Raw genomic sequence first — 15,000 nt, forward strand, 5'->3', positions numbered from 1 at the left:
GCAATTATAGCCGTGTGTTTATAAGTTTGTATACTTAAAACCATGCTTAGGAAAACCGTAGAGAAGTCTGTCGTTTCTAGTTTTGGACGGTTAGGGAAAAGCTGGTGAAGAACGACGGCTGGTTAGGGTATTGTAATGAGTGGTTGAGGTGCTCTTTATCAAGGCACTTAAATTGTATAAACCCTTAGGCTTGCTAAGACTAGCCAGGGTCCACCTGTTAAATCCTTTAAAAGGCAAAAGGTTTACTAGCAGGTTGAGTTGTACATATATTGATATTTTTTATATTTTGTATAATGACATTCATCACAGAATAAGGGCAAACTACAACAGATCTGATGACGTTAATCCAAAGCTTTGCAAAGCACTTAGCATTAATAATGCTTAGATGTTATCGTACTGTTTCCTTGCTGCCGGATTACAAAGCACCTCATTTATTCTCCTTGTTACTTAAAACGATGGGAAAGTTTAGCTGCTGAAAATCTCCCAACAGTCACTTATGTCACTTCATTCTCTTCTGGCCTGTCTCCGCCGGGAGCGCCCAGCAGACATGTGGAAAGTTATAGGTCATGCATCTACAACCACAACACTAAGCTTTGCATTTATGAGCCAAAGATCACCGTTGGCTTAAGTTCCTTCAAACTCTTGAACGTTTCAAATTGAGATGTGCCGTAATGGCTCACAGTAAACACGGGTATACAAAAGGAGTTTAAGACACTCTTGACTGCTGCTACCTCACAGATCTCCCTTTGTGTGTCGCTTGTGTGTTTTGATTGTGACCAATTGCTATGTTATTTATAAGTCTGTAGCGTTCCAGTAGTTGGTAGTTTTGAACCATTTGCATCCTAAGTACATCCAGCCGTGCGGTAGAACCGCAGTCCCTTTCATGAAGATGTTTTTTTCTCTCTCTCTCTCTCTTCCTGGCTCCTTTTCCTCTGCTTTGCCTCACAGGACCGACAGTAGCAGCAGTACAGACAGTAGCAGTCACAACAGGCTGACAGCTGTTCCTTCCTCTACATCCCATAAAAGCCAGTATGGGTACCTATCGTAGACCCATTAAGTACAAAGGCATTTCCTTTTTTAAACTCATTATCTTCAATTAGACATGGTTGGTAAATGTTATATTACCTATAAAGTTTTATAAAAGAGAGCTGACGACGATCCCTTTGCCTGTTCGCACCCTCTTTATCCTGCCTTCACTGTGTAGCATAATGCTTCCATGACTCAGGTCACTGTATTCTGTTTCCTTGGAAGCAATGCAAAAAGTCCAAACCACAAAATCTGACCCTTCAAATTGAATTTCATATGGTGCATTTTATGGGCTCTCCCTCCTCCACGTTGTGTTCAAATCATTTGTGTGGAGATGATGTTAGTCCACGGGGCTCCGGCTCTAACTGACCCCGCGCTGTTCACAAGCTCCTCCAGGAACTGTTGAGTGGAGCTCAGCTCTCCTGTTTATCAAACCCTCCTGCTCGCACAGGGCACCGCGGTGCGGTATCGCCCAGAGCTCTTCACTATCTGGCCTTAATCCTTTGACCTGTGGGTAACTGGAGCTATTATGTGCCTGCCGCAAGCATACATAACTGGCCCTTTGTGGCCCCTCTCCTCCTCTTGTCTTTGTAGTCCGATTCCAGCAGTGAGCGCAGCATTACACATCTCAGTCACCACTGCCAGATTCAATTCAACAGAAACTAAGGCATGCCAGAAATTCACCATTTGAAACTAACAATAGTAGGAAAAATAATGGAGTTACATCAGCCAAATGACCCATCAAAGATGCAGCCGTGAAGGGGAGGTTGAACTGAGAAAACAATATTCCCTGACCTTGGACAGCATCTCACGCACACAGACGTGCACACAGACACACACACACACACACACACACACACACACACACACACACACACACACACACACACACACACACACACATACACAAACATCTAGAATTATAGACTATTTTTATTCTTTGGCAGATGTGAACAATTGGACAAAGCATTAATGTAAGCAATCTTCACAATAACACTTGCTGGCTGCAGCCTATGTCTGGGAACTGAGCATAATCTAATTTGGATGGGCAAACCCTTGTATGCCAGGGATTTACATTGCAGCCAAACTGCCTTGGTTAGCAATTTCCAAGACAGCAGTCGAAAAGGAGCAGAAAATTGCTTCCAGGGCTGCAGACCAGACAAGATTATATTCAAAGTCTTTGTGAGGGCTTTGCCTGAATAGGGGCCTGGCATTACACACGTGCACACACACACGCACGCATGCACGCACGCACGCACGCACGCACGCACGCACGCACACACACACACACACACACACACACACACACAAACAGACACACACACACACACACACAGGTATATGCACACACACTTGCACACAAACACACAAAGAAGTGTGCAGTACTTCAACCAATAAGTTAGGACTCAGGATATCGTGGACCAATGGTATAAGCTCTATTGGAATATTTAGCGGCTGGGCACAGGAGCCATAGACAACTGCACCCATCAATACGGAGTTGGGGAGAGCTGGCGGGTCAGAGAGGGCAGTTCAATAGGTTAATACACTGGCCTTTCACCTTTTGATTCCAGTTTGGGACATGTCAGCAGAGGAATACATTTTATCCCAGCCACCTCTAGGGCAATACATTAACATTTAGTATTAGCATCAAGGGTAGAGGAAAAGGCATGTTTATTCATACTTTTTCTTTGTTCGTTCATGGTTTTTCTGTCACTTAGTTGTGTGACGTTTATTTTTACTTTGATTTTCTATGAAATACTGTAATGCACGTTCCTTTACATACATGTTACATGCTGGTTACTGTTCCTCACAGCTATGGGAGTCGAAACGAACGTTGACTTATTCAACCATGACCCTGAAAGCAGTGCATCCAGTTTTAGCTACAGCAAGCCTACATAATCGCAGGAAACAATTCCAAACACACAAATGGATTGTGATGTGTTTGACTTTAGGTATTCTAGCTTGTTCAAAGATAAAAGCGTGGAGGGGATGGTAAATAATGGAACAAAGTGATCGCCGTCTGCAGACAATAATACCTTCAGATGAATATTTCAAACAGGTAAATTGTGCGAGCGTTTTAAAAGGTTTTATTGTACTGAAGGGCAATAGTAGAAAAAGACAAATAGAGAGACAAGCAAGAAAACATGCTCTTGGAAAGCATGAATATTTTAAGTTAAGGTTTTGTATGCTGTGGGACAGTAGGGCCTCCTCTGTCTCCTCGGTCAGTGCACTAGTTAAGGAGACGCATGAAGGAGAGAGACGAAAGGGGGAGAGGGAAAGACAGAGAGGGCTTGGGGAGAGTGTTGGGGCCAACAGGGGGCTATACAGTAGCCGTTGTGGTTGGAGATGGGCGCATTGTATTCCACGGATACACGTTGTATTAAAGATGAATTGATCCCTCTATGGGCAGCACTTATATCCACTCCTCTGGCTGGTCTTTACACTAGAATAAATCAATATTTAATATCCCCCACTAACGGCCACACTCGATGATTTTAACCTCTCCTTAATCCCCTTTATGTTACCTTTCTCAGAGCTTTCTGCGTGTGAGCTCTCACTGTGATAAACTTCCAAACAAGGGACTCGAGAGGGGAGCTATTAAAGAGCACACTGTATTTATGTCAGGTGAGACGTGTGGCTGAAATATTAATATTCTGAAACTGACCAAAGTGAAAGCTTTTACCTAGCGTACTCAAACCTCCGTGGACAGTTTTCTTGGATCAGCAGATGGCTTGGCTCTTTCTCTCTCTCCCTCTCTCTACTACTCTCACCTCTCCTTCTTTCTCTCACTGCTATCCATCTTTCATCTCATCACTGAGTTATAGCCTTCTTTTTTACATTGCAGCATCCCGAGTGAAATGATGGGCCGGATTCTATAGGCTGAATTGGTCAGCTGTTCCTCTAAGTTCGGCCGGAGCAATGAGGTGGCTGTATGTTTGTTAGTGTAGCTGTAGTTGATGCTGGTTGGTATTAAGTCTAGCTGAGATAAGCCAGTACATTATTAAACATTTCCAATTGGTTCTTTGGTTCAATCTCCCATTCTAGACTATGCTATTCAACACTACACTGCCAGCCGTCCCCATCCAACAAGTGGATGAAAAACATGTGAAATATAATGTAATAAAGGATTATTTGTGCCGACTTATAAGGGTTTTTCATTATTAGTCAGACATACATGCACATTATAAGTAAGAGCAGTCCTTATCCTCAAGGGTTTTCTTCTATTCTTGCTATTTGCTAAATGTACTTTATTGTATTGGTGTCTGTAGGAGGTCGTCGCTGTTGCTATCCCCTGAGTACAAGGTGCTCTGGTTCTGAAATCGCTCTTGCAATCCTCCCTCGCTAAGTATTTTCAAACCGTACATTCTGACAAAATAGCAGACCATTTTTCTCTCTTTGTGTCTTGTTTCTATCCCTTCTCTGCCGAGACTGAACAGGGAAGAATAGTAGGCAGTCAATAGGTGAGGAGTGACTGTGTTTGTAAGGTACCCCCGGATAAACCTAAAAAAACACATTCCCTCACAAGAAACGACTGCTTACACACCGGCTGAGCTGACAAGTCAACAATTCGCGGGGAGTCAGAACTCAAGTCTACCAAAGGCCCGGTGGGTGGATGAGGGCGTTAAGCTCTACCTGCTGAGAACAATATAGCTGTAGACCCACGTTGTGTTCGCGTGCTTCTTTTCAGTCGGCCATTGTTCAGGCTCCATATTTATGTCAACTTGTGGAACGTTCCGCTGCGTGGCTGACCACAGGCTCACGTTACAAACCACCCAGCAGGAGAAGGAGGGTCGGTGAAGGAGGGGGCTTCTTTTCAACAGCCTGGCACACGGGTGTTAAAAGCATAACACACGGACCAGTTAGTAAAATAAATGTGAATGTTTTTATTTTGGACAAATGTTTGTGCACATTTACATGTTTTGTATACTATTTATCCAGCGAGGAACCTTGTATTTCAATGATTTGCTCTGGTTAGTTTTTTGTTCCTGCTTGTGAACAACAGGAGTTGAAGGTAGAATCTGCACTCTGCGAACCTTTCCCCCATAACGTACTCTCTGCGATCGCAGAGCATTGCCACCTGTCTGGACGGTGGTCTGCCCCAAACTCCAGAATGAGGAGGGAAAATCAAAAAAGATGTTGGTCGACTTCTTTACATATACATTGACCTAGTTGCGGGTGTTGGTTGAAAGTGTCAGGTGCTGCATTATTAATGAGCATTGCTCCAAGAGATCCTGCCTGCGTCTCACAGCCAACTGGCAGCGTGGCCTCAAGACTGACGGGAGGAGGACAGATTTTTTTTTTTCTCTCTCCTTGATTGACTCATCGATTGAAGATATTTTTAAAGGGAATCCCTGGGAGTGTGTGCTCCCGGTACAAAGCGATGGGCGTCCCACGTCGGGGGACGGAGTGGGCCGCCAGACGACTTTAATTGGGCAGAGACTTCAGAGTGTTTTTAGCCCACACCGGGCAATACTTCGGCCTGTCTTGCCCCCTCACCGATATCAACAAGACTGGGCACTACTCACATACACACACACACACACACACAAACACACACACACACACACACACACACACACACACACACACACACACACACAAGCACACACACACATACACACACACAAGCACACACACACACGCACAAAGACACACAACCACATCTTCGACCGCACAAACACAAACACACACACACATACAAAACCACACACACTTAAACACACAGACATAAAGTCTACCACACACACACACTCAAACTTTGCTATACTGTCTCTATGCCAATCAATAGCAGTACCTTGGACAGGGATTAAAGAGAAACATCGGTCTTAAGACATGCATTAACCACAACTGCTGTGTTCCACTTTATTTCCTAGTTTGATTTGAGCACAACTTTATCTCACCAGCCTGTGTGGTCAAAAGAATGCCTTTAATCAAGATTTTGTAGTGGATATTACGATGACATATCTCATTCCAATTTCATGTCAGCATAATAAATCAGAGTATTTCATATAACATAAGCATAATGGGTGACTTGAAACCCAGGAAGACAGACAGTTTGGATGCAGGCCTAACCTTGTCAACTCGGCAGTTGTTGAGGCCCATGGAGGTGAGGGCAGAGAGCTTGGCTTCCAGGCCCTGCTGGTGATGCTCCCTCTGGATCTGCTCTCTCATCTTCCTGGCCTCTTGAATGGCCTTCATCACAGCATCCTGGTCCCCAAACAACGCAGTTGAATTCAGACTGGAGAGGATATCTGCAGAGCCGTACAGAAGAGAACATTAACACACAAATAAACCAGCAACATACTGCAGAATGTCCAGTGACAAAACGTTGTAGCAAATGCTGTCAAAACTTGATCTTTTCCTTCAGGTTTTGAGAAAGGAAACGTTGGTTCTTACCCAGAGAGGAGCCCCGGCCGAGGCCTCCACCCAAAGGGCTAGGGAGACCTCCCTTCCCCATCATGCTGTTGGGGCTGCCTTTGCTGCTGGAGAACAAGTTCCCTGTCGGGGAGTTGGGGGACTTCCCCAGATCCTTGGGCCGGGCAGAGAGGTTGAGAGGCTGTGTGCCCTCCTCCTGTAGCACAGAGGAGAGGATGAAGAGAAGAAGAGGAATTAGCGTTGGACACAAGCAGGTGCTGACACCCCCACGCCACATACACACCCCCACACACACCCATTCCATTAACAGAGCAGCATTGCTTTCCCAGGCTTTCAATGACCCCATCCTTCCTCCTCACACTTCCTCTCCGTCTCTGTCCTCCCCCCCCCCCTTATTTCTTCCCTTTCTCCTCCCCTCCACAACACTCTCTCCGTCTCATCCATCCTTAGGCACCATGCCACCGCGGTCTTCCTCACAGTTGCCCAGTGCCTTTGTTCACGCTAATTAAAGCAGATTCTGCCTCTCTGTACATCTTCATCTGTTCTCTCCCCCCCTCCTTCCCTCCCCGCACGCTGCCTCTGCACTCTGGTTTCAAAGAATAAATAATGACCAGATAACAGCTGATGCAGATGATCAAAGACAGCTGTTCTTCTATTCACCGTGTGTTGTCTTGCATTATCTACTTCATTAACTTGTTTTCTAATTTCCTTCCTCGTTGCGGCATGCTCGCTTTTATGAATCGCTTCACGTGGCATTGGCTCAGGTTATTTATAATGTGATAAGGAAGGGGAAAAAAAGAAAAAGCCGTAAGTGGCTTAGTGGTGATATGTCATCGGTATGAATGAGCTCCCCGCTCCATTCAGAGCAGTAGGATACGGTTGGGGGTGAAGATAATGTCAGATGAACAGGCTTCTGTGCTCAGTAGATCACGTAACAAACTGCTTATGTGGAGGTGCGATGGCCAGTGGTTGATGGTGTGGTTGGTGGTGCAGGGGCATCAATGGAAGCAGGTTGTAGCTAAGTCCTCTTTTGTCTACTTTATTTAGCCCTATAGGCTGATCTGTCCTCTGCAATTATTCCATGATGATTCACAATGTCGGAAAGTCTACATTTATATGCTTAACTAAGAGTTTGACATAATAAATAATGCTTAACCCTAACCAAAACGGGGGTTTTCTTTTTAGTACAAAATTACCATGATGCCTGGACAATACTGTGTGGGACATACGATTTGGAGTGTATGGTTAAGCAATTACAGGAAAGTCAAATGCGGTCATTTAACTAAGATGAGAGGTCATCGTGTCATTAAAGGATATTTGTCAAAGCTAAAGTGACTCCTTGTGCAAACATATGACTGAAGCCTCAGGACCCTGCCGCTGTGCTATTCAGAAACAGGGATACAGTTTAAAAAATACTTACTCCTTTGTTTCAATTGAAAGGTAATCACTCTCAATTTAAGTTCACCCTTTTTGACTATATAGCAATGTTTTCTAAAACGTGAACAATCTTGTAAGACATTGTGTCTTCCTATTTCATTTTAACTTCATCTGGAAAATGAATGGAAATCAATAGGCTACGACTGAATTGTGTTCTTTTGATGGCCATTTTTATTAATCTCAGGTGCAGGCAGATGTGTGTGTGCACGGGTAAAAGAAAGAAAAAGAGCAAAAGGGAACTGTATACCGTAACTCTGCCCTGGCCTTAATGACATGATTTATGTATGTTCTCCATTGTGATATTATTGAGTTAAATATTTCCAAATGGGCGTATGTTTGTGATTATGGCATTGGTGAGTGGGGATGATATATATGGGCTCTGATCTGTGTGGAGATCTAGTGGCCCTGTGCCATACAGCAGCATGAAATACCTTCTGTATTCGGTTGATTTACAAGACCTGAAAAAAAGAAAAATCAATCCGGGTTTTGCATCATTTTTTCTTACATTTGAATAACACTACTCTGACGGTCTGTCGGAATGGCTTTGTTTCATTCCAGCAAAAAAACATGGTTTCTTTGTGATCTGAAACCATGTGTTCCACAAATTGCTCGCTTGGAGCTCCCAAAGCCATAGCAACCATGTCCACAAAGTTCTGGTTGAGAGAGAGAGAGGGCCTTGTTAAAAGCCCACAGATTGATGGCCTGCTAGGAGTTCAGTGGGCTCAGCAATGGCCCGCTTGCAAGAGGCGCGTGTTGCTTATGCTGGCTTATTGAGACAGCCGTGGAGTAGACTGGGTCTAGGGCTGCTTGGAAGGAGATGGAAGGAAATGGAGAGGGGAGGAAGGGAAGTGAAGAGTTGAGGAGGTGTACCTTGACTTGCACCATAGGACTGGAGGATCTCTTGTCATTCTTCAGAGAGGACGGAGAGATGGGCCCGCTGGCGTTGGTGGGCTGTTGGAGGTGGGACATTTTGGCTCCGGGAGAGACCTGCATGCTGGCGAGCTGGGCGGCGTACAGTTGCTGTAGGGAGATGAAGAAACCCACAAGGCGTTAACATCCAAAGCCCGCAATACATTCAAAGTTTTATATTCTCTCTTTTCCTCTCACAGAAATTCTGTCGGCCTCTGTCTGCCTTCATCTCTCTCTCTCTCTCTCTCTCTCTCTCTCTCTCTTTCGCTCTCTCTCTTTCTCTCTCTCTCTCCTTTAGGTCTATCCACTATTTCCATGAGGTTGGCAGAGAACCTCCATCAAAGGTCTTAACTGTATTTCAAAGGCTGAACCCAGGGAGAGAGACAGCAGTCTTAAAAACCACACAGAGATGGCTTTCATTCAAGATACTTGGAGCCCTTATTTTCCACTCATCACAGACAGAAAAGTTTGCAGACTGAATGCAAGTGTGTGAGTAAAGATCTCTCATTTCTCTAGATCCACACAGTTTCCTATTGAAGTTGGAGGCCAGTGATTGGTCTCTGCACGGTCACGTGAGGCACTCGCTCGCCATCCCACAATGTTAGAAGAAAAATAAAACCCAACCTCTGTTGGACTCGTATCACAGAATACGTTAAACACAGGCATTATTAAGGCTTAGAAACCTGTACAAAGAATACTGATGTCAACACAGCTATTATTCTTGGCATCGCTTCAAGTACGTTTTCCATCCATTGGAGTTATGGCTCAGAGCTGCGGTTAATATGGCTGGTGAGGTACTCCATGACACTTATTCCTGTGATGGGGTTCTACTCCAGAGGCTCACTTTATATTTTTATAACTGGACTGATTATACGGCCACCGTAGTTCTTACGTAGTTACGGTTATTCATACAGTTGTAGAAGTATTACACACTTTGGTATTCCATATAGCAGGGCTATTGTTTTGTGATGGATCCTATATTGGAATCAATCATATTGTCCTTCATTGTAAATAGACATTTTTATGACTTACAATTACACTTTCGAATTTAGAAGGATAAAACTGAAATAAAACATTGCGATGGGAACTTTAATGGCGGTTTTGGCTTTATTCAATGGTGCTGCTCATTTTTGACTACTTGAGTTCAGCAATACTGTCTAGACTTCTCTACCGTGGGACATTATTGATTGGGCTGGAGGTAAGTGGTGAAATTGGCTTTAGTCTCCTAAAGAAAAGGGTAGAAGGTCTGTCAAACTAGAGTCTGAAACTTGCCCATTAGAGAGAGAGAGTGAGAGATAGAGAGAGAGAGAGAGAGAGAGAGAGAGAGAGAGAGAGAGAGAGAGAGAGAGAGAGAGAGAGAGAGAGTGTGTTATATTATATACAGGTCTTCTACGCCGGTCAGTCTGAGACAGCCGCCCAGACCAACCCCCATTGGCCTGTTATCCAAAAACTGGGTAAATCTTCTGGTTTCCTTTGGTTGAATCAATCAGATCGGCCTGTCGAGCAGAATCACGTTTCTGTTCCTATGGCTAATCAGCATGGCCTGTCTCATTTCCTGGTTGGACTAGCCACATACAGACTGCATTATGTCCAAGGAAAAGGCCGACCCAACCCCGGTGGCCCTTGTGCCCCGACGGCAGCGCCTCGAGCCCAGCAGCGAGCCAAACAAAGCACTTTGTGTCCATGCACATATCTCCAGATATAAACACGTATGCGCTTCTGTGAGAAACTTTATCGCTGCCATATAAGCGGCGGCACAAAAGCACTATTCTTCTAGGGGGGACCTGGGGATAACAAGAGCACACGGGCAGCGGAAATGACAGACTGATTATGTTCCCTACAATGATAGCACCGCCCCCACTGTGCTCACAAACAGCCTTTTGTCTTCGGCAGGAATGGACACAGGACCGGACACTACTTTCTCTTTTTCCTTTTTTTTTTAATCAGTCTAGTCTCCCAAGTTAATGTCAATGTCACTGTGTGTGTGATAGAGCGTTAAAGAGACAGAAAGGTGGAGCGCAAGCGACAATGTCAGGGAGAGAGCGGGAGGGAGAGAGAGAGAGAGAGAGAGAGAGAGAGAGAGAGTTTGAAAGAGAAGAAAGAGAGATGCATCATGGCTCTCTGTTGACTGCGTGTTACTCCAGGCTAAAAACTAGAGTCAGGGAGCGGAAGTGGAGTCTGCCGGACAGATGTTACCAGGCCCGTCTACGGGCATCCCCATGTCCTTGTGTGGGTAGAACTTTATTGTTCCGGAAAAGGAGCATAATTAGACTCCTGCCTTCAATTAAAGGCAGTCAGACTTCCCTTTGTGAGAGTAGTGATTAGCAGGGGGAGACAGGGGGGGAGGGGGGCTTGGGGGGAGCACTTCTGGAGCAACACTCACCTCCAGGAGTTACAGAACAATAAATACAATCAGGAGGAGGGCAGGAAGATGTGTTAACAACACCTCCAGAAGAATGGCATCTACATAAGCAGGGATGAATAAGGGCCTGCCGCTGGCCAAGGCTGGGGCACATCTGTCTACCCCCCCCCCCCCCCTCCCCCATTAACCCACCATGGTGTCTGGGGGCAGTAGGCGGGCTGAAGGTTAAGTCCGGGAGTGGCTGTCAGAAGTTGAGCTGCATTCCCTTTCTTTCTCCCTCTACCTCCGAGCATACCATACCATAGTTGACTATGTTATGGGACCACCAAATGTACTAAAGCTCTGTTCAACAAACACATTCAACAGACCCTTGCTTCAGATGAGACACAGAGAACTCGATTTTTTTTGGTGTAAGTTATGATTTGGATATGTTGATAAATATGTGCCAGGCGGAATGGTATAGTGTATCAGTGTTTACCCTACGATTCTCTCCAGCAGCGGTGCTGAGGTGTGTGTGAGGTGTACTATGTTGATGGGCAAGTGCACAGATCTGATGCGCGTGTGCATGGCTCTGATGTGCGTGTGCACGGTTCTGATGTGCGTGTGCACGGTTCTGATGTGCGTGTGCACGGTTCTGATGCGCGTGTGCACGGTTCTGATGCGCGTGTGCACGGTTCTGATGTGCGTGTGCAGTGCTGATGTGCGTGTGCAGTGTTAATGTGCGAAGCACAGAGCGGGTGTAGTGTGCTCGGTGAGTTCAGTAGGGCTGTGGTGCATTCCAACATCAATAACAATATATATATTCTAACAATATAATACAACAATAAATACCATGCGAGCAAAACTTTATCATCATGCATTTGTATTCTTCTATAGCAGAACAGTAAATTATAATACTTTGTTGTCAGTATGTTTTCACAGTAAAGACACATTGAACAATGGAGGGGGTTGCAGTAGGGGAAACCTATAATAGTTATGTTTGATATTAAACAAATAGCATTTGGGGCGACCAACATCATTTTTTATTACAAAAATGATCATATAAATATATGTAGATATATATACTTATTTTTATTATTTTTTGTATACATCTTGTTTCACATGGCTGGTTGTAGTGGCATTGGTAATCCAGCAGTGTGGCTGCGCCACTCCACACACAACACTGGTGTATTATGTGTCTTCTGTTTACTTGTACCGCCAGTTTTGTCTCACATTGTCTGGTGACCCTTTGCTTCTTTCTAAACACACACAATCACATACACAGACAAATACACACAAATACCCACACTGGAAGAGAACAAAAATGGGGTAGTTTCCATACATAGAGGGACAACAAACAAAGACCTCACAAACACAGGCATCCAAACACACACACACACACACACACACACACACACACACACGCACACACACACACACACACACACTCATACTCACACACACACACACGCACACACACCCACACAAACACACATTCTACCCACTTGCATACAAAAACTCTTCACCACAAAGGACGAAGCAGACAGAAAGGAAGCGAGGGTCTTGTTCTGTGACCCCGTCCCTGTAGAGCACAGCACATCTCAGCAGGCATGGATTCCAAACGAGCACAGCCGGACCAAGGTCAGCCCGTTAGCCTCGGGTAATTAAAAACAAGCCCTCTGGAGGTGTCCCGGGTTAAACAGGAGCTTCACTTTTCTGCCTGCCACAACATTAAATGGAGATTACACACTCTGCTGATGAGGTTGGACATCTCAGCACAGAACTCAGCCTACTCACACACATCGCTGGTGTGATGATGTCTGGCAGCCGCCCAAAGATACAATGCACCACCTCAGCCTCTTTGATGTCACATCAACCTCATCATCATCAGACGTCTCATCGTCAATGTCCGTTAATGTATGGTAAAAATGAAATTAGTTCTGCCTAACTATGTGCTCAGCTTCAAATTCAGTTAGTGTTAAAAGAGCAAAAATTTGATTTGCAATGGAGGCCCTGTGTACGATAAAGATAAAAAGGAGATTGTTTGTGTGTCTGTTTACTTAAGAGGCTGCAGCAGAGCAACAGATGCTGGAGAATACAGCAGCAGATTTTGTCAACTTTATCGCTCCCAGCGATGACGCTACACTGAGCATTCATCACTGCTGTCTGTCACAATGCTCAAACCAAATGAGAGGAAAATGAACAGAATAATTCAGATATTGAACTGCTTAACGAATGCCGCCGCTACATGTGTGTTGAGTGGGATGGGACATTGAGTTGTCCTGTTTTTTTTCAGTCGGTGTCTCTGTGTGTCTGCGCTCGTCCTTCCCCGTGTGTGTATTTCAACTGTCCGTCAATGTCTCGTTCACCTCTGCCTTCCTTGCACTGAGCGCTGCTGCTGGATAGGAGGGCATTAATTGTGCTCCAGTGCACCGCACCATTTAAAAGGCAGTGCAGCGCCAGCCACACTTTGCCACAAGGCTTGTACAGGCTGATTGCCCAGGGCGGCCAGGCAGGCTGACCCGGGCCAGGCCCAGATGTCAGGAGCGAGGATGGCGTCCTGGTGCAGTGTGCCGAGGCTTTCCAGTATGGCCCAACATCTGTCTCATCTGCTGGCACCCAACCTGCTTCCTCCACTGCTCCATCCCTCTCCCCTTCTATATGTGCCCTTCTCACACTACTTCTCCCTTACACTACACCCCCAATCTCTGGCTGGCCTTATGGAGCACACACACACACACACACACACACACACACACACACACACACACACACACACACACACACACACACACACACACACACACACACACACACACACACACACACACACAGCCCTCCTGGTAATAGTGTGTGTGGGCATATGTGTGTGTGTTTGTGTGTGTATCTGTACATGTGTGTAATTGTGTGTATATATGTATGTGTGTGTGTGTGTGTTTTAATATTAATATTTGTGTGTTTGTGTGCGCGCCCATATATGTGTGTGTGTATGTGTGTGTTGCTTCATCTCCTGGCCCAGGAGCCCCCAGAGCCAGGCCTGCCATTCAGTGCTGCTCACTGCATTATCCACTCTATGTGTCCATCTGTCCCTCTGTTTAGCACTGCCTCCATGCAGCTGCTCACCTAGCCAGCCTATTAGCCAGCTCCCAGCACACCGCTAGCTCTGCTGCACCGCTCTGGGTTACCTTCAAAGACCGGGCTCCTCTCATCGTAAACACAGAAACAGCTGCCTCTACAGCCTGTCTGTTTCTCCCCATCCTCTGCCCTCCTCTTCCTGCCCCTCCTGCTCTCTCTTTCTTCTCCATCCCTTCTCTTTCAAAGTCAAAAGTGCTGCACTTGTTGGTGATTGAGGCGGCTTCTTCGCACGCACAGGGCCCTGTGCTACGCGGCCATTTACATCCAAAACAAAAGATAATAGGCGCTTTGCCTCGTGTTTGTTCCCGACTGTAACACTTATTCCTATCGCTCCGTCTTAGGCGATGAGTGGCTCCGTCTGAGATCTGGTCAGGTTGTCACCGAACACGTGTGCTGCTTTCATCTCCACAGTGGCAGCCAGAGCTGAACTGAACTAGTCCCAGGTCTATCATGGCCCCAAAGAGATGCCATCGGCAATGTGATTGATGGTAATTGCAGCGTAAAGTCACCACTCAAGCAATTCAACATCCGATATTGTAAAGCTTAAGGATGTAGCGGCCCGCGCGCAATTTAGCGGAGAAAAGGATGAAAAGTGACACGGAGATAGGAGAAAAGAAAAGACATGGAAGAAGCGTTAAGAGAGAGAAATGTACAAACTGGCGCGTTGAGGGATGGAACAAGACGCACTGCGAAGCGAGCATGCGGATGAGTCGAGACGGAAAGACGGAGCGGGATGAAGAGAAAATTGAGATTAGGCTCAGTGAAAGCAGAGGGTC

The 15,000-nt window shown here is 45.7% G+C and overlaps 1 protein-coding gene across 6 annotated transcripts in view; it reads right to left on the bottom strand.

Moving 5' to 3' along the window:
* Positions 1-15,000, bottom strand: part of sox6 (SRY-box transcription factor 6) — a 135,363-nt gene that overhangs the window by 18,226 nt on the left and 102,137 nt on the right. For all 6 annotated transcript variants that reach the window (XM_079736655.1, XM_079736657.1, XM_079736654.1 and 3 more), the window contains 3 exons: positions 8,710-8,859; positions 6,424-6,598; positions 6,100-6,278 (listed from right to left, as the gene is read on the bottom strand). In XM_079736655.1, coding sequence (XP_079592781.1) covers positions 6,100-6,278; positions 6,424-6,598; positions 8,710-8,859 — 504 coding nt within the window. The remainder of the gene's footprint in view (positions 1-6,099; positions 6,279-6,423; positions 6,599-8,709; positions 8,860-15,000) is intronic.

Source organism: Pollachius pollachius (genome assembly GCF_949987615.1).
Source record: "Pollachius pollachius genome assembly, chromosome: 5".
NCBI classification, from domain to species: Eukaryota; Metazoa; Chordata; class Actinopteri; order Gadiformes; family Gadidae; genus Pollachius; species Pollachius pollachius.